The sequence below is a fragment of the Ranitomeya variabilis genome, chromosome 5 (genome assembly GCF_051348905.1).
Source record: "Ranitomeya variabilis isolate aRanVar5 chromosome 5, aRanVar5.hap1, whole genome shotgun sequence".
Classification (NCBI taxonomy): domain Eukaryota; kingdom Metazoa; phylum Chordata; class Amphibia; order Anura; family Dendrobatidae; genus Ranitomeya; species Ranitomeya variabilis.
The window spans coordinates 325,774,225-325,796,918 of record NC_135236.1 but is presented as its reverse complement, the minus strand read 5'-3'; the positions used below and the strand labels follow the sequence as shown (position 1 = coordinate 325,796,918).

At 42.3% G+C, this 22,694-nt stretch overlaps 1 protein-coding gene across 5 annotated transcripts in view; it reads right to left on the bottom strand.

The window, feature by feature from the left end:
* Positions 1-22,694, bottom strand: part of CACNA2D1 (calcium voltage-gated channel auxiliary subunit alpha2delta 1) — a 1,329,605-nt gene that overhangs the window by 98,011 nt on the left and 1,208,900 nt on the right. For all 5 annotated transcript variants that reach the window (XM_077264669.1, XM_077264672.1, XM_077264671.1 and 2 more), the window contains 4 exons: positions 22,599-22,683; positions 21,933-21,995; positions 16,048-16,151; positions 1,777-1,863 (listed from right to left, as the gene is read on the bottom strand). In XM_077264669.1, coding sequence (XP_077120784.1) covers positions 1,777-1,863; positions 16,048-16,151; positions 21,933-21,995; positions 22,599-22,683 — 339 coding nt within the window. The remainder of the gene's footprint in view (positions 1-1,776; positions 1,864-16,047; positions 16,152-21,932; positions 21,996-22,598; positions 22,684-22,694) is intronic.

The window sequence follows — 22,694 nt, the reverse complement described above, 5'->3', positions numbered from 1 at the left end:
GAACCTATATTGGAATGAATTACCCAATATTGCATAAATAACAGCCTATGAATACCACTAAATATGCAACCCAAAATATCTTTATTACAACAAGGCAAATAAAAAACAAAAGAACATTATAATTGATTCAAAAATGTGTTTCATGTAAACTTCACAAGAGGATTTAAATTAACTTCACACAATGAGTATTTGACATGTTTTTTCTGCTGCTAATTTTCATTGTGCAAAGCACGCAGCATCTTACAGCTCCAGCACGGTGAATGGGATTTATAGAAGTCTAAGGCTAGTTTCACACTAGCGTTAACTGCAATACGTCGCAAATGCGTCGTTTTTGCGAAACGCCGCATCCAGCAAAAGTTTTTGCTGGATACGTTGTTTCGTCATAGAGTAACATTAGCGACGCATTTGCGACGCATTTCCAAACGGTGAATGCGTTTGGCGGCGTTTGGGCGTATGGTAGCGGTCCGTCGGGAGAAAAAAACGTTACATGTAACGTTTTTTGCTCCCGACGGTCCGCTTTTTCCGACCGCGCATGCGCAGTCGGAACTCCGCCCCCACCTCCCCGCACTTCCCCGCACATCACAATGGGGCAGCGGATGCGTGGGAAATATGCATCCGCTGCCCCCGTTGTGCGGCGGAGACCACACTAGCGTCGGGAACGTCGGCCCGACGCGCAGCGACGGGTTGTTCCCGACGCTAGTGTGAAAGTAGCCTTATGCAAACTGTTCTTTTTTTTATGCAGCATAAGCTGACCTGCGGTGTGTGTTTGAAATCTGCGACATGTCAATTTCTCTTCCGGGTATATTAAGTTTTATGTTCAGATTTTCTTCACAGAAAAGAAAGCAACCTAACTTTGATAATAGATGCAGAAATGCTGCAGAACATCTGCAACATCAAAAACTCAACAACAAAGCTCATTGTGGAAACATAGTGTAACATGGCAATTATGCATGTCTTCAGCAAGCCTTTGCCTGGTATAAAGCCAGCTGATCTCCTGAGCCAGCTTCACACTTAATTAAGTGACTTAAAACAAAAATCTACATCACAGGTCTTAAAAGGGTTATAAATTAAGCTATTGTCGGTATATGACATATTGTTCAATAAAGTTTGTGTGTTACATGTATTTTCTTTTGTTAAATGTTAGAAATTGTTTTTTCACATCATGATCTTTATTAAAACCATTTGCAATCTTGCAATTTTCACAACTTCTACTGCGACTCTAAATTGCTATTCTTTTAAATTTCAACAATACATTCACATTAGCCACAATGAACTGACTCCACCTTTTGCATAGAAGCATCTAATGAGCATGTGCAAAGGTCATTGTGAAGGGAGGAGGAACAGGGTCAGCTGTGACATTTCCTATTGTGATTGGTGGATTCTGTGTTATCTGCTGTATATGGAGTGTTACCTGTCATTGTAATCCTGCCTCTGATGATAAGGAACCTGCTGAAATCTTCCTTAAAGGATAGAAAGTATGGGTTTAAAAATGCCCTAGTGGCCAGTGTGAAAATTGCAAGATTATGATATGAAAGAAAAATACCAAAAGGTTTTTTTAAAAAACATACACGTAATGCAAACATCTTATTGAAACAAATGGTCATTTTCTGATTATAGCATCCCTTAAAAAAAAAGCTGATCACGGATTAGGCATACAGTATAGTAGTATCCCTGTTCTTCAGATAAAGATTTCTTTATCAGCACCATGCGACATGTATTCAACTTATCATTTTAGGTGTAGTATAATCTTAATTTTACACATGTAGTATGACTTACCTGCTGGCTTGAGCAATTTACCATCAATGGTTATTTCCACTGCCTTGCTCACCATTATTCCATTTTCAAAAGTAGCAAACCCAGATTCTAGAGAAAAAAAAGGCAAAAAACTCTTAGATTGAAATGACAGTAAGGCAATTTATAGGTGGCTTTGTACGACATTTCACGTGTAACAAGAAAATTAAAAGGAAGAAAGACTCTCTTGCTACAAAGCTGGACGATCTCCCTTTACAAATCACAAAACTTTCATCTAAATAGAAACCAATAGTTGAATATTCACCTGAACACTGTTCAAACAACAAGCAAACATAATGAAACTGTTAATGGGCGATTTGCACTTCATGGCTGAGTAGAGAATAGCTGCATCTAGGTCCCAGCCCCTATAGGTGGGGTTAAGAAAATGAATGGAATTTATGGAAACAGCAGAGCAAAGCAAGCTAAGCTATTGGTGTATCCCATTAATTTCTATGTGACTTACACAGAGAAGTACAACTGTGCTGGTTGTTTATGTAATACCTTAGTGGCTGAGACCTAGAAGCAGCTATTCCCCTTTCAGCCATGAAATTCCCATCTGCAAGATCCTATCCCAATATGTAGTAGGTGTAATAATATTAGCAAATATCTCCAATTAGAAGTGTAGCATAGTTTTTCTGATTCACTATGTCTCTTTCCTCATGTGCAGGCATTGCAGGACCTTATGTATCCATGGTTACAAACACTAGCAACTAGCTAACTGTTAGGGTACGTTCACACAGGACTTTTTTGCTGCTTTTTTTTGCTGCTTTTTTTTATGCTAATTTTCAGCTGCTTTTTACAGTACCATTAAAGCCTATGAGATTTCAGAAATCTCATGCACACACGTTGGTTTTTTGTTTGATCAGTATTTTCTGCTTTGCTGCTTTTTTTGGACATAGGGCATGTCACTTCTTTCAGCGTTTTTGCTGCGTTTTTGCAGCGTTTTTTCACCCATTGACTTGAATGGGTGATGAAAAAAACGCTGCAAAAACGCTGCAAAAACGCATGTAGCATTTGCTGCGTTTTTTGTGCAGAAAATCATGGCCAGCAGGAAGGGATCTCACAGCCAAGAGCTTAGGGGTGTGGTTAGTGAGGTGTGAAGAGCCATTGTGAGCCATTGTGAGGTGTGAAGAGCCATTGTGAGGTGTCCTGATTGTGATCTATTGTGAGGGAGTTCCTGGTAGTAAGGTGTGAAGAGCCATTGTGAGGTGTGAAGAGCCATTGTGAGGTGTCCTAGCAGCTGAAAATTGGCATAAAAAAAACTGCAGCAAAAATCTGCAGCAAAAAACTGCAGCAAAAATCTGCAGCAAAAAAGTCCTGTGTGAACGTACCCAAAAAACGCACCAAATACGCACCAAAAAAACGCACCTAAATTAGCATAAAAAAAGCAGCAAAAAAAAGCAGCAAAAAAGTCCTGTGTGAACGTACCCTTACTATATCAGTGGTCGCAACCATGGATCCCTAAGGTCCTTCAATGCCTGCACATGAGGAAAGAGACACAGCGAATCAGAAAAACTATACTACATTTCTAATTGGAGGTATTTGCTAATATTATTATTATTAGACCTACTAAATATTGGGAAAAGAACTTGTAGTTGGAAATATCCCTCTAAAGAGGTTGTCCACTGCAGGCAACTTTGGTGCTCTATGCTGGAATTGAAGTGATTATGTCACCTTCTTTAATTATATGGAACCTCTGATTGGCTGCAGCGGTCTGGAGCTTGTTGAGTGAGCCTCTCAAGCTATTTTAGCAGTGTATCATTCATACAATGCTGCTGTGCTAAAGAAGTACCATTAGTGTTTTTGTTAAAGTGAACCTGACAGCTGATACATGCTGCCCTATCCACGGGCAGTTTGTATAGGACACTGGCCATTTGATCTCAGCCAGGTATATTTGACTCTGAAACACTGTTGTGTTTCAGAAAAAAACATACTTTAAAAGCTGCTATGTGCATGTAGGCAGAAACCTTTCAATGAATGGCAGCGGGCAGGGAGAAGCTGCCTCGGACCCACCTGTCCGACTAGTCTCCCTGGCGGCCTTCAAAGTAGGTTTTTCTCTAAAACGCTGCAGTGTTTCAGAGTCAAACATGCCTAGCTGAGATCATACAGCCGGTGTCTCATACATACCTCCTGTGGACTTGGCAGCATGTATCGGCTGTCAGATGTACTTTAAGTAATGTCTACCCAGATTATTTGTACCCCAGAGGGTGCACATAGTGCCGTGTGCAGAAATGCAGAAGGTTCCTGTTAGACAATTATTTACCAGTTGATAAAAGCTGGGATTTTTTAGAGGGAACAAGTTGGAGCTGCAAAAATGAAAGTTACTAGAGAGGGCCAGTAATGGTTTTCATTGTGCTGCACCTCCTTTCTTCTTTCTAACCAATATGTCGTTTCTACATGTCTATACAAACTTAAGTTCTAAATTCCCCATTTCAAAAGCATAAAAACTAGATTCAATTTCATGGGATACCAATGAAGCTATCGGTGTGTCTTTGGAGAAGCATTAGGCGACGTTCCCACAATGAGTTTTGGTGAGATTTTGACTCTGAACATTCTAAAAAAAATTCAAGTAGCCTATCTTACTTAGGGAAGAAATAGTGGAGAAAATCTGCAACATCAAGAACTCACCAAGATCATCGTGAGAACATAGCCTTAGGCCACGTGCACATATTGAGTATTTGGTGAGTTTTTTTACCTCAGTATTTGTATTTATAAGCCAAAATCATGAGTGAAACAATAGGAGGAAAAGTATAATAAAAACACGTCACCACTTCTGCATTTATCACCCATTCCTGGTTTTGGCTGACAAATATTGAGGTTAAAAGCTCACCAAATACTCAATGTGCACAAGTGACCTTAACATGACAATATCCGGACTACAGATATGGTATTTAACTGGTTTTATATTATCTATTTGAATTATTGTGCTGTTACATTTGCATCTGGACTATTCAAGGCATTCCTCCAACCTTGCAATCTATGGAAGTGTCCAATCCATGATGGAGTTTTGTTGAGTGCAGTGTTTAACCTATATTGTTGGACAGTATGGCCTAGACACGTGACTAGGATAGACCCCAATTCATCATTGTCTTGGTGCTCCATTTCAGGAGTAAATATGCTTCTAATAAAGATTTTTATATTTGTGCTTTCAAAATTAAATTTGTGCCTTTTAAGTTAACTCTACTTGGTTTCACCAGTTTTTTTTTTTTACAATGAACATAATTTACCTTATCAAGATAAATTAGCTTAATTCATCATTTGTGATTTTTCCAAACGTCACACAATGTTTATGTGAGTGTCCTCCAGTACCACAGCATAGTAAAAAATCTCTTTAACCCCTTCCTGACATGCCCCGTACTAGTACAGCTCTGCGGGAACTACCGCAAACAGCAGTACTAGTACGGCGGCACAATCGCGCAATCTCACGGTGAGCACTGCGGCAATCGCGTGCGTGTGTCAGCTGTTTGTGACAGCAGACACCCCGCAGCAATGCCCACGATCGGCGCTAGCGCCGATCATGGGCATTTAACCCCTCAGATGCCGCTGTCAGTAGTGACTGACACAGAGAACAATCGCGCAGGGAGGGGGGTCCCTGCGCTCTCCCACAGGAACAACGCAATGCTATCGCGTTGTTCCGGTGGTCTCCATGGGGTCCTTCCGGATTCTTCACTGAGGTTGCAGAGAGCAGGCGCCAACAAGCCTCCTGCACTGCCTGTCAGATCGCTGATCTGACATAGTGCTATGCAATGAGTCAGATCAGCGATCTGACTTTATATAGTACTGTCCCAACCTGGGACAATGTTATAAAGTAAAAAAAAAAATAGAATGTATAAAAAATAAAAAAAATTAAAAATCCCCAAATAAAGAAAAATTTTTTTTCCGATAAATCCATTTATTTATGTGTTAGGTGTTGAGTTCCCACCTCTGCACAGGGGGAGTCTCGAACCATCTTCGCTACGGTCTCCCATTCTTCTCCAGCCGCAGTGGAGTCTACTCAGTGGAGACGTCGGTCCCAGCGTCTTTCTCAGTCTCACTCTGTACATAGGGTTACTGCTGCTTTTCCAGCTTCTGCCATTGAAGCCAGTGCTGGGCAGCGGTGAGCAGATGCTTTTGGGACTAAGTCCTGCTTTTCCCCTTCTGAGCATGCCCAGGGCAAGATCTCCCATTGGAGATAGAGGGTCACATGCTCAGATACTGCAACAGATCCCATTGGTCCTCCAAGAAGGTCCTGAAGGTGCTCAACTTCTGTGGCAGCCTCCCATTGGTCCTTCTGGGAAAGTCCTGTACATGATGCAGCTATAAAAGGTTCGCATGACCACACGGCCATGCGCTAGTGAAAACTTGGAAAAGTTTGTGTTGATGTGTGAAAGTCATTCATTAATTATCCCCTCTCTTGTGTATGATTGCTCGCGTAAGGTGGATGATTGCTATCTAGCGCCCGACTTAGCCATCAGCACGTAACACACAAAACAGCGTCTATTGCTGTGACCGCCAGTGCGGTGCCATGCGCTTTCACAGCGCTTTCCTGACCCAGGCCTGGGTGGTTGGTGGCGTCCGCCAGTGCGACACCGCACACACTCTCGTGCATCTTTATTAATATTATTTATTTCACTCTGACACCCCAGTTGCGATGTCGAGCACAAGAGGTCTATATGAACTCAAATCCTGTGTCTTGGGATTGAGATCTGAGACTCCTTGCTTGCGCTCTTGGTGCGGTACCGTGGCCCTGTGACGCAACAGGGTTCGCTTCCTTCACACAGGGTGAAGTTAACCCATGTGTGTATCCACATTGTACCACCATATAGTCCGTCATTACTTAGCAGCAGGTTCCATCTCTGCACGGTGGACCCCGGGCTGCAAACACACCTTACACTATCTCTCTAATTATTTTGTGCGTTCCGCTAGCGCTAACATTATGTAAATAAAAAAAAAACAATAAAAGTACACATTTGGTATTGCCACGTCCATAACAACCCGCTCTATGAAACTATTGCACTGCTTAACCCCTTCAGTGATCACCGTTAAAAAAAAAAAAAAAAAAAAAAAAAAACGAGGCAAAAAAACAATGCTTCATCATCATACTGCCGAACAAAAAGTAAATAAACATGGTAAAGCTGAAAACGTCATCTTGTCCCACAAAAAAAAGCTGCCATATAGCTCCATCAGCAGAAAAATAAAAAAGTTATAGCTCTCAGAATAAAGCGATGCAAAAACAATTAATTTTTATATAAAAGCTTTTATTGTGTAAAAGCGCCAAAACATAAAAAAATGATATAAATGAGGTATCTCTGTAATCGTACTGACCCGAAGAATAAAACTGCCTTATCAATTTTACCACACGCAGAATGGTATAAACGCCCACCCTAAAAGAAATTCAAGAATTGCTGGTTTTTGTTCATTCTGCCTCCCAAAAATCAGAATAAAAAGCAATCAAAAAATGACATGTCCAAAAATGGTACCAATAAAAACATCAACTCGTCCCGCAAAAAACAAGACCTCACTTGACTCTGTGGGCTAAAATATGGAGAAATAATAGCTCTCAAAATGTGGTGATGCAAAGACTATTATTTGCAATAAAAAGCGTTGGATTATGTTTACGTTTGGGGTTAGGATTGGGATTAGGGTTGGGATTAGGGTTGGGATTAAGGTTAGGGGTGTGTCAGAGTTTGGGGTGTGGTTAGCGTTATGGTTAGGGTTGGGATTAGGGTTAGGGGTGTGTTGGGGTTAGGGGTGTTGTCAGGGTTATGGTTGGGATTAGGGTTAGGGGTGTGTTCAGGTTAGGGGTGTGTTCAGGTTAGGGGTGTGGTTAGGGTTATGGTTGGGATTAGGGATGTGCTGAAATTAGGGTTGGAGTTAGAAATGGGGGGTTTCCACTGTTTAGGCACATCAGGGGCTCTCCAAACAAGACAAGGCATCCAAGCTCAATTCCAGCCAACTCTGCGTTAAAAAAATAAAACGGTGCTCCTTCACTTCCGAGCTCTGCCGTGCGCCCATACAGTGGTTTACCCCCAAATATGGAGAATCAGCGTACTCAGGACTAATTGGACAACAACTTTTGCAGTCCAATTTCTACTGTTACCCTTGTGAAAATAAAAATTGGGGGCTAAAACTAATTTTTGTGGGCGGTGCGTGGGCGGACACTGTACGTGTGCGTGCGTGCCTGCCGGGGATCTGTACGGGTGTCTCGGGGCTCTGTGCAGCCTGCCGGGGCTCTGTGTGGCCTGCTGGGGCTCTGTGCGGGCTGCCGGGGCTCTGTGCGGGCTGCCGGGGCTCTGTGCATGTGTGCAGGCATCGTCTGATGGGACTACAAGTCCCATCGGATGATGCCTGCTACAGTGACAGTGATTGACACATTAGCCAATGATGGGACAATAGTAGTCCCATCATCCGGCTAATGTGTTAAATGTAAAAAAAAAAATACTACATACATACATACTACATACATACATGCTTCATACATACTACATACATAATACATGCTACATACATGCTACATACATACTACATACATACTACATGCTACATACATGCTACATACATACTGCATACATACTACATACATACTACATGCTACATACATGCTACATACATGCTACATGCTACATACATACTACTTGCTACATACATGCTACACACATGCTACATACATGCTACATACATACTACATGCTACATACATGCTACATACATACATACCATATATATACTACATACCTACTACATACATACATACTACATACATATTACGTATATACATACTACATACAATACATTCATACATTACATACAATACATACAGTACATTAAACATAGATTACATACTCACCATCACTTGTCATTTTGATCCCCGAAGCCAGTGTCATCTGTAAAAAAGATTAAAATAACAAACAACTAATATACTCCCTGTCCGCAGAAATCCACAAGTGTCCCACGACGATCTCCCATGGAGAACGGCAGCATCAGCTGATGCGACCACTCTCTAGGGGCTTCAGGAACACAATGACGGGAGGAAGGTATCCTTCTGCACTGTATTCCTCCGCTGCTGTCAAAAAAAAAAATAGTCCCTAGTCTCACTTTATGCCATTGCTGTGTGAGATATTTTCCCACACAGCAATTGACATAAAGTGAGACTCAGAGGTTACTATAGTTCAGTGATGCACTGCAGGAGCCATTGTCTGTCAGTGTGCCACTGAAGGTCCTATAGAACAGTGACATCACCTGATCTCACTGTTCTATAGGGGAGAGCGTTGTGGGACACTCGTTATTAATTGGACTACGGCGGACAGGTAGTATACAGTTTATTATTTTACGTTTTTTGCAGGCGCTGAAGTATGGTAAGTATTGTGAAATGAAGAATATTAAAATACTTTTTTCCTAATGTGAGTGTGTTTTATTAACCCTTTACTAGTATTGGATTAATAATGGATAGGTGTCTTATTGACGCCTCTCCATTATTAACCCGGCTTAATGTCACCTTACGATAGCAAGGTGACATTAACCCCTTATTACCCCATATCCCACCAGTACATGGGAGAGGGAAGAGAGGGGCTAAGTGTCGGAATTGGCGCATCTTACAGATGCGCCATTTCTGGGGCGGCTGCGGACTGGTATTTGTAGCCGGGGGGCCAATATCCATGGCCCCTCTATAGGCTATGAATATCATCCCGCAGCTGTCTGCGTAACCAGAAAAGGCTACGCAGACAGCTGCGGGCTGATATTCATAGCCCAGGCTACAAATATTGGCCCCCGCCATCAGCTTTCCCCCTCTGGCGCAGAAAATTGCGCGGGAGCCCACACCGTTTTTTTTAAAATTCAGCGCTCATTAAGGCCTCTTTCATACATGCATCGGTACGGGTCCGTCGCTATGTCGTACCGACGCACGTTGTGAAATTTGTGCACGACGTGGGCAGCGGATGCAGTTACTCAACGCAAACGCTGCCCATTCTGAAGTCCGGGGAGGAGGGGGCGGAGTTTCATCCGCGCATGCGTAGTAGAAAATGGCGGATGCGACGGACAAAAAAAAGTTCACTTGAATGTTTTTTCATGCCAACGGTCTGCCAAAACACGACAGATTCGTTGCACGATGGCCACACGTCGCGATCCATCGCTTGTACAAATCTATGGGTAAAAAAATGCATCTTGCGAGCACATGTGCAGGATCCGTTTTTTTCCGCCGGATCCCGCACCTGCGGAAAAAAATGGATCCTGCAAATGTGCTCGCAGGATGCGTTTTTTACCCATAGACTTGTATTAGCGACGGATCGCGACAGATGGCCACACGTCGCGTCCGTTGTGCAATGGATCCGTCGTGTTTTGGCAGACCGTCGGCACGAAAAAACGTTCAAGTGAACGTTTTTTTGTTCATTGCGTCTGCCATTTTCTACCGCGCATGCGTGGACGAAACTCCGCCCCCTCCTCCCCGGACTTCAGAATGGGCAGCGGATGCGTTGAAAAACTGCATCCGCTGCCCACGTCGTGCACAAATTTCACAATGTGCGTCAGTACGTCGGCCCGACACATAGCGACGGACCCATACCGACGCAAGTATGAAAGAGGCCTTAATGAGCGTTGAATTTAAAAAAAAAAAAAAAAGGAAAAAAACGGCGTGGGCTCCCGTGCAATTTTCTGCACCAGAGGGGGAAAGCCGATGGCCTGGGGCCAATATTTGTAGCCTGGGCTATGAATATCAGCCCGCAGCTGTCTGTGTAGCCTTTACTGGCTATTAAAATAAGGGGACCCCCCAAAAAATGACGTGGGGTCCCCCTATATTTTATAGCCAGAAAGGCTACGCAGACAGCTGCGGGCTGATATTCATAGCCTAGAGAGGGGCCATGGATATTGTCACCCCCCCAGCTACAAATACCAGTCCGCAGCCGCCCCAAAAATGGCGCATCTGTGAGATGCGCCAATTCCGGCCCTTAGCCCCTCTCTTCCCACTCCCATGTAGTGGTGGGATATGGGGTAATAAGGGGTTAATGTCACCTTGCTATCGTAAGGTGACATTAAGCCGGGTTAATAACGGAGAGGCATCAGTAAGACACCTATCCATTATTAATCCAATACTAATAAAGGGTTAATAAAACACACACACATTAGGAAATAAGTATTTTAATATTCTTCATTTCACCATACTTACCATACTTTAGCGCCAGGAAAAAACGTAAAATAATAAACCGTATACTACCTGTTCACCGTAGTCCAATTAATAACGAGTGTCCCACAACGATCTCCCCTATAGAACAGTGACATCTGGTGATGTCACTGCTCTATAGGACCTTCAGTGACTCACTGACAGGAGAAAATGGCTCCTGCAGTGCATCACTGAACTATAGTAACCTCTGATTCTTACTTTATGTCAATTGCTGCGTGAGAAAATTTCTCACACAGCAATGGCATAAAGTGAGACTAGGGACTATTTTTTTTTTACAGCGGCGGAGGAATACTGTGCGGAAGGATACCTTCCTCCCATCATTGTGTTCCAGAAGCATCAGCTGATGCTGCCGTTCTCCATGGGAGATCGTCGTGGGGCACTCATGGATTTCTGCGGGCAGGGAGTATATTTGTTGTTTGTTATTTTAATCTTTTTTACAGATGACACTGGCTTCGGGGAACAAAGTGACAAGTAATGGTGAGTATGTACTCTATGTTATATGTACTGTATGTCTGTATGTATGTATTGTATGTAATGTATGAATGTATTATATGTAGTATGTATGTATGTATGTATGTATGTATGTAGTATGTATGTTGTATTTATGTATGTAGTATGTATGTAGTATGTATGTAGTATGTATGTATGTATGTATGTAGTATGTATGTAGCATGTATGTAGCATGTATGTGGCATGTAGTATGTATGTAGCATGTATGTGGCATGTAGTATGTATGCAGTATGTATGTAGCATGCAGTATGTAGGTAGTATGTATGTAGCATGTAGTATGTATGAAGCATGTATGTAGCATGTATGTGGCATGTAGTATGTATGTAGCATGTATGTAGCATGTATGTAGCATGTATGTAGCATGTATGTAGCATGTATGTAGCATGTATGTAGCATGTATGTAGTATTTTCTTTACATTCAACACATTAGCCGGATGATGGGACTACTATTGTCCTATCATTGGCTAATGTGTCAATCACTGTCACTGTAGCAGGCATTGTCCGATGGGACTTGTAGTCCCACCGGACAATGCCTGCACACATGCACAGAGCCCTGGCACACCACACAGAGCCCCGCACAGAGCCCCGGCAGCCTGCACAGAGCCCCGGCAGCCTGCACAGAGCCCCGGCAGCCCGCACAGAGCCGCGGCACGCCGCACAGAGCCCCGCACAGAGCCCCGGCAGCCCGCACAGAGCCCCGGCACGCCACACAGAGCCCCGACATGCCACACAGAGCCCCGACATGCCACACAGAGCCCAGCACAGAGCCCCGGCATGACACACTGAGCTCTGGCGCGCAGCAGAGAGCCCTGGCGTGCCGCACAGAGCCCCCAGCACGCTGCACAGAGCCCCACTCAGAGCCCCGGCAGCCGCACAGAGCCCCGGCACGTGGCACAGAGCCCCACACAGAGCCCCGGCAGGCAGCACAGAGCCCTGGCAGGCAGCACAGAGCCCCGGCACGCCGCACAGAGCCCGGCAGGCACGCACAGACCCCCCCACGGTCCCGCACAGACCCCGCCCGCACAGAGACATGCAGTCTCCACCAACGCACCGCCCACACTCCATTATACTGCATTATTGCACTATGGGAACTTCCTATTCCGATATCCAATATCGCAAAAATATCGGAACTCGGTATTGGAATTCCGATACAGCGAATATCGGCCGATACCCGATATTTGCAGTATCGGAATGCTCAACACTACTCACCACATATCTAGGTAAGTTCCTTAGGGGGTCTACTTTCCAAAATGGTGACACTTGTGGGGGGTTTCCACTGTTTAGGCACATCAGAGGCTCTCCAAATGCGACATGATGTCCGAACTCAATTCCAGTAAATGTTGCATTGAAAAGTGAAATGGCACTCCTTCTCTTCCGAAGTCTGCCATGTGCCCAAACAGTGGTTTACCCCCTCATATGGGGTATCGGCACACTCAAAGCAAATAGTACAACTTTTTGGGTCCAATTTCTCATGTTACCCTTGGTAAAATAAAACAAATTGGATCTGAAGTAAAAGTTTTGTGAAAAAAGTAAAATGTTCAATTTTTTTAAACATTCCAAAAATTCCTGTGAAGCACCTGAAGGGTTAAAAAACTTCTTGAATGTGGTTTTGAGTACCTTGATGGGTGCAGTTTTTAGAATGGTGTCACTTTTGGGCATTTTCTGTCATATAGGCCATATAGGCCCCTCAAAGTGTGAGGTGGTCCTTAAAAAAATGGTTTTGCAATTTTTTTTGTAAAAATGAGAAATCGCTGGTCAAATTTTAACTCTTATAACTTCCTAACAAAAAAAATTATGTTTCCAAAATTGTGCTAATGTAAAGCAGACATGTGGGTAATGTAAGTTATTTATTAACTATTTTGTATGATATGACTCTCTAATTTAAGGGCATAAAAACTAAAAGTTTGAAAATTGCGAAATTTTCAAAATTTTTGCAAATTTCCATTTTATTCACAAATAAACACAAGTCATATCGAATAAATTTTACCACTATCATAAAGTACAATATGTCAGGAGAAAACAGAATCACCAGGATCTGTGTAAGCATATCAGAGTTATGACCTCATAAATTGATAGTGGTCAGAATTGAAAAAAATGGCCTGGTCTGGAAATTGAAAACAGGCTTCGGGGTGAAGGGGTTAATTTAATTTTTTCTCAGTTGAAGACAAAGATGTAACATTTCAAAGGATAATGCAACTTTTTGTTCTAAAAACACTCAAAATGGTAAAAGGCAACAAAAAAGACCATTTTTGAGGTTTCCATATATCACAAGTCAGCTCTGGTACGACACTGGAAAACAAAATCTGTTTAATTTTTTTTTTTCACAGCTGAACATTAATATGCAACATTTTAAAGGATAATACAACTTTTTTCTCTAAAAAGGCACATAAATGGTAAAAGTCAAGAAAAAATAGTATATTTTATCTTGAGCAGAACTCACCAACATGTATGCACAACTGAAGATTAACAGAGATGAGTGATCCCGAATGTAAAACGTTTGAGATTCATACCGGACAGTTAGTGTCCGCTGTTAAATGCCAAACATGGACTTCTCAATATTTGATGCAAAATTCTGTCACAAAGTCAGCCAACTAATAATTGATGTAAACATAGGCCCTCATTCAACACAGTATTTGCCTTTTTTCCTGGAGTAAAAACATGGTTCTAAAAGTGACATTTATTTGCATCTTATGCAATAATTTGCATTATTTTTAAGTACCGTATATACTCGAGTATAAGCCGAGATTTTCAGCCCAAATTTTTGGGCTGAAAGTGCCCCTCTCGGCTTATACTCGAGTCACGGTCGGCGGGTGAGGGGGAGAGAGCGTGTCGCATACTCACCTAGTCCGGGCGCTCCTGGCGCTCCCCCTGCCCGTCCCACGGTCTTCGGTGCCGCAGCTCGTCCCCTGTTCAGCGGTCACGTGGGACCGCTCATTAGAGAAATGAATATGGACTCCACTCCCATAGGGGTGGAGCCGCAAATTCATTCCTCTAATCAGCGGTAACGGTGACCGCTGACAGAGGAAGAGGCTGCGGCACCCAGAGACCAGCTGTCCGGGAGAAGGAGCCAGGGATGCCGGGAGCAGGTAAGTATCTCATAGTTACCTGTCCGCGTTCCACACGCGGAGCGCCGCTCTGTCTTCGCGTCCTCTTGCTCTGACTGTGCAGGTCAGAGGGCGCGATGATGCATATAGTGTGCGCGCCGCCCTCTGCCTGATCAGTCAGTGCAGAGAGACGCCGGGATGGGACGCTGAGGAGCTGCAAGCAAGAGAGGTGAGTATGTGTTTTTTTTTTTTTTTATTGTAGCAGCAGCAGCATTGTATATTGCACAGATTTATGTGGAGTATCTATGGGGCAACGGTGCAGAGCATTATATATATGGCACAGCTTTATGTGGAGCATCTATGGGGCCATAATCAAAGGTGCAAAGCATTATATATGGCACAGCTATCTATGGGGCCATAATCAAAGGTGCAGGGCATTATATATTGCACAGCTATCTATGGGGCCATAATCAAAGGTGCAGGGCATTGTATATGGCACAGCTATCTATGGGGCCATAATCAAAGGTGCAGAGCATTGTATATGGCACAGCTATCTATGGGGCCATAATCAAAGGTGCAGAGCATTGTATATGGCACAGCTATCTATGGGGCCATAATCAAAGGTGCAGAGCATTTTATATGGCACAGCTTTCTATGGAGCATCTATGGGGCCATAATCAAAGGTGCAGAGCATTGTATATGGCACAGCTTTCTATGGAGCATCTATGGGGCCATTATGAACTGTGCAGAGCATTATATATGGGGCAGCTTTATGTGGAGCGTCTATGGGGCTATACTGAACGGTGCAGAGCATTATATATGGCACAGCTTTATGTGGAGCATCTATGGGGCCATAATGAACAGTGCAGAGCATTATATGTGGCACAGCTTTATGTGGAGCATCTATGGGGCCATAATGAACAGTATGGAGCATCTATTTTTAATTTTGAAATTCACCGGTAGCTGCTGCATTTTCCACCCATGGCTTATACTCGAGTCAATAAGTTTTCCCAGTTTTTGTGGCAAAATTAGGGGGGTCGGCTTATACTCGGGTCGGCTTATACTCGAGTATATACGGTAAACTTTACTTGATTTTGTCCTTTTTTTCCCAGCAGGGCATTGTTATCCTTACTCAGATGTTTCAGCCTAATTAATCATTTGCAACGTTTCCAAGTGTCTCAATTTTTTTGCTTCATTGTACTCCAGCACGTTACTGCTGCACAAAATCTGTTTAGTTTTATTTTTGTGCAGCTGAAAACTGATGTGTGACATTTTAAATGTCAAGGCACTTTTTCCTGTAAAAAAAGGCACAAAAAGGTAAAAAAAATAAGAAAATAGAGCATTTTTGAGTTTGTCAAAAATTCATCAAAACTCGAGAGCCATTTTGAAGAAGTTAGCACAAAAAATCCCGCAATACAAAAATGAAAAGTCACTTAAAAACACAAATGATGAATCAGGGTCTATGCGTTTAGAGTGTTTTTCCTTTCATTTGTCCATGTAAATTTTTTGTAGCAAAACAACACAATTCTGTTTTCACAGCATTATGTCTTACTGTTGAAAAATGGAGCAGTGAACACATAATTGTCATTGTCCAAGCTGCGTTTGTAGTAGCTATCCTCATATGTTTCAGGATCTTCAAGCCAGTACTCGCCGGCGCTGGAAAATTAAATATAAATGTTACAACGAAAACATTAGAAAAATCAAAGTTGCATAAAGTTACATTAAATCTGTTGTCTCACTATATATTAATATAAATGTATTGAAAATAAAGAATATTTTACTAAATAACTTCTACTTAAAGTACTAAAGGAACATTTCTTGGATGATTCTTAACTCCTGTCTGACATAACATGTACTTCTATGCCAGCTGCAGGTGTATGTAGAAGGCTCAGGAAATAAGCCAGCTCCATACCAGGCAAGCGCCAGCACATGTGCCGACACACCCGCCACCTGGCTCGGACTGGCCTACAGGGTAACAGGGGAATCCCCGGGTGGGCCCCTGTGTAGATCTGGGCCCCCAACCACACTGTATGGGCAGTACTTGGCATAATTCACTTGATTCACTCTGTACAGAAAAAAGCATTATCTCATCATTCATTAGCCACACTACCCAGTTTATTATTATTATATAGAGATATATAGGTAAATTTGTGAGCAAAGGTAGTATAATATTTGCATGCAGGTGAAAAGTGGGCCCCCCAAAGTCAATATTATTGGTGGGCCCTTATCACCCCAGTCCGACAATGCCTGCCACTAATAGCAGTAACCAGATAAGCCGTGATCCCAGCTCTAACCACTTGTATGAGGCTGTTAATCTCAGTAGCAGTTACATGGCACAACTGCATAACACAGTCATTTCGGTGCTTATCGTTCCCTGTTTCAACATGAACATATATGGTATCCTTGTGTGACAAGTTTAATATATTGAATAAAAAAAAGTGCTTAAACTGAACATTTAAAGAGCAAACGTTGTTTTAATTTTTATGTAATAAATCAATAGTACACATGAATATAAACATCTATGTAATACTGTATATCTAACTAGAGAAAACTGCTTCTTTCTTCTCCAGGATTGATTATTAATTTTCAAAAGTCTCAATTCACAGGTAAAATCTGTATTCAGTGAAGACAGGATTTTAAATTACTGGGATAAAATCTTATTAGTAGCAATTGTCATCTTCTATGTAGACTCATATGACAGAAGGAGGAGAAGGATGGGGGATCTTGAGGCAGAGCTTTTCCCTCTTCTTCACCCCTCCCCATTACATAAAATCAGTAGTATCTGCCATCTCCTATATCAGTAATGTAAAGCTCTGTATCAATCGGTAATTGAGAATTTTGAAAATTATTCATCAGTCCTGGCAGAAAAAGAAGTGGATTTCTCTGATAGCATACATTACAAAGTTTATTATTTTCATATGTACTATTTATTTATGAAATAAAAATTAAAATGACAGTTATTCATAACACCAAATAGAAGAAAAATCAAAATGCGAGAATTCCTGTTTGCTGGTTGCTTCACTTCCCACAAAAAAAAAGCAATAAAAACTATCAAAAAGTTCTGTGTACTTCAAAATATCAATAAAACAACAGTTTGGTGCACAAAAAAGAAAACCCTCACATAATTTAATCAACAGAAAAATAAGAACAATACGAAAGTTATGGGTCTCAGAAAATGACAACATAACCAAAATTCAGAATTTCATTTAACCATTAAATAAGACCTATACCCAAATGTTTCATGTTGAACTAGACACACCGTGTGGCTACAGAACAGAATAACATGTTTTTTTGTGGTTGTTCCATGTATGATGCTGCCCAACCCTAGCCCATCTCTTCAACCTATCACTAGCAACTGTTGTTTCCCCTCAAGCTTTAAACATGCCTCGATCACAACTATCCTCAAAAAGCCCTCTCTTGACCCATCCTCTGTATCTAGCTATCGCCCTATATCACTTCTCCCCTATGCTTCAAAACTACTGGAACAACAAGTCCATCTTGAACTGTCCTCCCACCTTTCTTCTTGCTCCCTCTTCGACCTCTTACAATCTGGCTTCTGGTCACACCACTCCACTGAATCTACCCTAACTAAGGTCACCAATGACCTATTAACTGCCAAGGCCAAGCGACACTACTCTGCTCTCCTCCTCCTGGACCTGTCCTCTGCCTTTGACACAGTGGACCATTCCTTAATATTACAGACCCTCTAATCCTTTGGCATCACAGACTTGGCCCTATCCTGGATCATACCTAACAGACTGTACATTCAGCGTCCCCCACTCGCACACCACCTCCTCACCTCGTTCCCCTATCTGTCGGAGTCCAGCAAGATTCAGTCCTAGCGCCACTGCTCTTCTCCATTTACACCTTCAGCCTGGGACAGCTCATAGGATCTCACAGCTTTCAGTATCACCTCTATGCTGATGACACACAGATCTACATCTCTGGACCAGATATCACCACCCTACAAACCAGAATCCCTCAATGTCTGTCCGCTATTTCAGCCTTCTTCTCCGCTAGATTTCTAAAAACTTAACATGGACAAAACAGAATTCATCATCTTTCCCTCCCCCTCCAATGGACCTATTCATTAAAGTAAATGGCTGCCCACTCTCCCCAGTCCCACAAGCTCGCTGCCTTGGGGTAATCCTTGACACTGATCTCTCTTTCAAATCACATATACAAGCCCTTTCCACTTCCTGCTGACTTCAACTCAAAAATATTTCACGGATCTGTACATTCCTAAACCAAGAATCTGCAAAAACTCTAGTCCATGCCCTCATCATCTCCCGCCTTGACTACTGCAACCTCCTGCTCTGTTGCCTCCCGTCTAACACTTTTGCACCCATTTAATCTATTCTAAACTCTGCTGACCAACTAATCCACCTGTCCCCCCACTATTCCCCAGCCTCTCCCCTCTGTCAATCCCTTCACTGGCTCCCCATTGCCCAGAGACTGCAGTACAAAACCCTAACCATGACCTGCAAAGCCATCCACAACCTGTGTCCTCCATATATTGGTGACCTCATCTCCCGATACTTACCTGCATGCAACCTCCAATCCTCACAAGATCTCCTTCTCTACTCCCTTCTTATCTCCTCTTCCTACAATCGCATACAAGATTTCTCTCACCCATCACCCCTACTCTGGAACTCTCTACCACAACATATCAGACTCTTGCCTACCATCGAAACCTTAAAAAGAACCTGAAGACCTACTTCTTCCGACAAGCCTACAACCTGCAGTAACCACCGATCGACCAAACCGCTGCATGACCAGTTCTACTACCTTCACCTACTGTATCCTTACCCATCCCTTGTAGATTGTGAGCCCTCACGGGCAGGGTCCTCTCTCTTGTACCAGTCGTGACTTGTATTGTTTAAGATTATTGTACTTGTTTTTATTATGTATACCCCTCCTCAGATGTATGTAAAGTGCCATGGAATAAATGGTGCTAAAATAATAAATAATAATAATAATCATAAGCACACAGCAGAAAAAGAACATGCCGTACAATAGTTTAGAGTACGTTTCTTAGTGTATTAGATGAATTACAGACAGTCTGATCTCCTGTTCTAACAGTGTCCATGATTAAAAATTACAGATGACTAAAGCCTTTCAGATACGATCACTGTGGGGCAAGTGTAGTACAGCTTAGTTTAGCTGTGTTACATTACAAGCCCTTTGATCACCACTCTTAATGCCCCGTCTCACTAAGCGATTTACCAACGATCACGACCAGCGATATGACCTGGCCGTGATCGTTGGTAAGTCGTTGTGTGATCGCTGGGGTGCTGTCACACAGACAGCTCTCTCCAGCGACCAACGATCAGGGGAACGACTTCGGCATCGTTGAAACTGTCTTCAACGATGCCGAAGTCCCCCTGCAGCACCCGGGTAACCAGGGTAAACATCGGGTTACTAAGCGCAGGGCCGCGCTTAGTAACCCGATGTTTACCCTGGTTACCAAAAAAAACAAACAGTACATACTCGCCTTTCGGTGTCCATCAGGTCCCTTGCCGTCTGCTTCCTGCTCTGACTGAGCCGCCGTACAGTGAGAGCAGAGCGCAGCGGTGACGTCACTGCTGTGCTCTCACTTCTCACTGTACGGCCGGGAGTCAGTCAGAGCAGGAAGCAGATGGCAAGGGACCTGACGGACATCAGAAGGCGAGTATGTAGTGTTTGTTTTTTTTTACATTTACGCTGGTAACCAGGGTAAACATCGGGTTACTAAGCGCGGCCCTGCGCTTAGTAACCCGATGTTTACCCTGGTTACCAGTGAAGACATCGCTGGATCGGTGTCACACACACCGATTCAGCGATGTCAGCGGGGCCTCAACGACCAAAAAAAGGTCCAGGCCATTCCGACACGACCAGCGATCTCGCAGCAGGGGCCTGATTGCTGGTACGTGTCACACATAGCGAGATCGCTACTGAGGTCGCTGTTGCGTCACAAAACTTGTGACTCAGCAGCGATCTCGCTAGCGATCTCGCTATGTGAGACGGGGCCTTAACTCTCCTAGCATGGACACCTCTGCTGTACTGCCTCCCCCACACTGCCTGTCTAGAGGATGTGTCAATAATCACACTTATGCCTGTTGTGCTCAGGGCAACTTGTAATCCCTCTGCAGTGAGATTAGAGCAGGGTGTCATTACATCTTATTAAAGAGCAGCCCAGAACAGACTGCACCTGTGTGAGATGAAAGCCTGCTTTCACTGCAGAGTGAGTATGAGCTGCCCTGAGTCCAGAAGACATAAAGGTGATTACATCTCACACTGAGAAAACCTGCTACCTGCTTATGACAAGGTAACAACATATAAGGAAAAAAAACATGTCTCCAGTGAAAATTATCTGATAAAACCAGCTCATACTTAGCAAAAGGTAACTCATTAGGTGCCAAATACTTTGATTGCCAGCATCTCTGCATCGGATAGGTGAAATAATTAAATAATAATAATTAAAATTAAAAAATGAATTCCACTCTGTAGCCACTATTGCAATGATGGTCCAGTACAACAAGAAAAATTTGGTGAAAGGTCCTCTTTAAAATATTTAAAAAATTATACGTTTGCTATGTCCATAATTATATTCATCTGAGAAAAACATATTTCTCAATGAAATCCATAAAAACAAACCACTCCAAACCATAGGGTAATTGGTTTTTCTATGTTGATGGAAAAATAACACAGTTACAGTTCTTGGAAGAAGAGGAAGAAAAAATGAAAGAGCAGAGATGAAAAATTGTTCTGTCATGAAGGGCCTAAACAGACATAAATTTTGAAGAGTTTGCACAAGTGATTGCAAAAGTTGAACCCCCAACAATCTAATATTGATGGTCAATCCTATGGGTAAACCATTCATTTTTAAAGGCTTGGTAACACCTTTAAGAAAAAAAAACATTACTAAAAACAAAATTTTGTCATTTAAAGCATTGTCTGGTACTTTGATGACTATCCTTAGGAGAACTCATATATAGAAAGTTGGGGATGCAACACTGCGCACCCTTGCCGATCAGCAACAGTATTGGCAGTGGCCCCATGTGATCAGTTGCAGAGCTGCACAACAGAGCTCTGTCAATTGCATAATGGCTGTGGCCGGATACTGAACATCATACTATTCCAATGGCAGAGCTTTTATTTCCAGTTGCAACTAAGCACCTAAGCACATCTGACAGGCATCGGGAACAGCTGATAGGCAGGGGTGCCGGTTATCACACTCTAATCGATCTGGTATTGATGAGGTATAATAAGGATAGTCCATCAATATTAATGTACAAGACAACTCCTTTAATTGTGAGAATAGTATGGTTTCCTGGCATTTCCAAAACAAATCAATACATTATATACAGTACATTGCTTTTCTAATGACTATTTAATCAGTGATGCTACTGATGCTATGAAGCATCAGTTATTTGCTCATTCATTGTATTCTGTTACCTTTTTGGATAAACTCGGGTAATTCCACCATCAGTGGCTACAAATCTAGCTACAATTCCTTTCCTGGAAATTAATAAATATTATATAAAGTTAGACATTTAGCAAAATATTCTAACAATCACATTCTTACTGAAATGGGAGAAGAGACTGATTATGTAATAATCTTAAAATTACACATCAAAATAAATAAAAGCATTGTGCACTGCAACGTACAATGAAATTAGAGTTAACTGAAAATTACACAAATTCTAATTCTTTACATTGAAAAAAGAATGTGAAAATTCTATGGTAATTTACCAGTCAGTATTTAGAATCTTTTTTTTTTAATAATATTTCTTGTATTTATGGCAATGAATATTAAACTATAGATCAACCCTGTTATCTGACATGGGCAATACATGGTTCTGTAACCAGAGATTCCATAGTCGAGAAATTACCAGCAATGGGAATTTTCACATTTCCTCTTTTGACTATGAGATTTAACAACATAATACCAATAAGATCTCTCTTGATTTGAAGGGTATAGAACATTACATTTATGATAATAGATATCGCACTTTCCTAAGTATTGGCAAAATCATTTTATACAAAACATCAAACATTTTCACATTTGTAACGTGGATCAATCAATTTATTAATAAAGAAAATTATAAAGTAGCTTCTTACGGCAACGCTCCTTTCCAGTGAGCTTGTACCAGTTCATATGTAAATCCTGCATCCAGTAGGGCTCTGTTAATCATCTCCTTATTGCCTATTAAATAC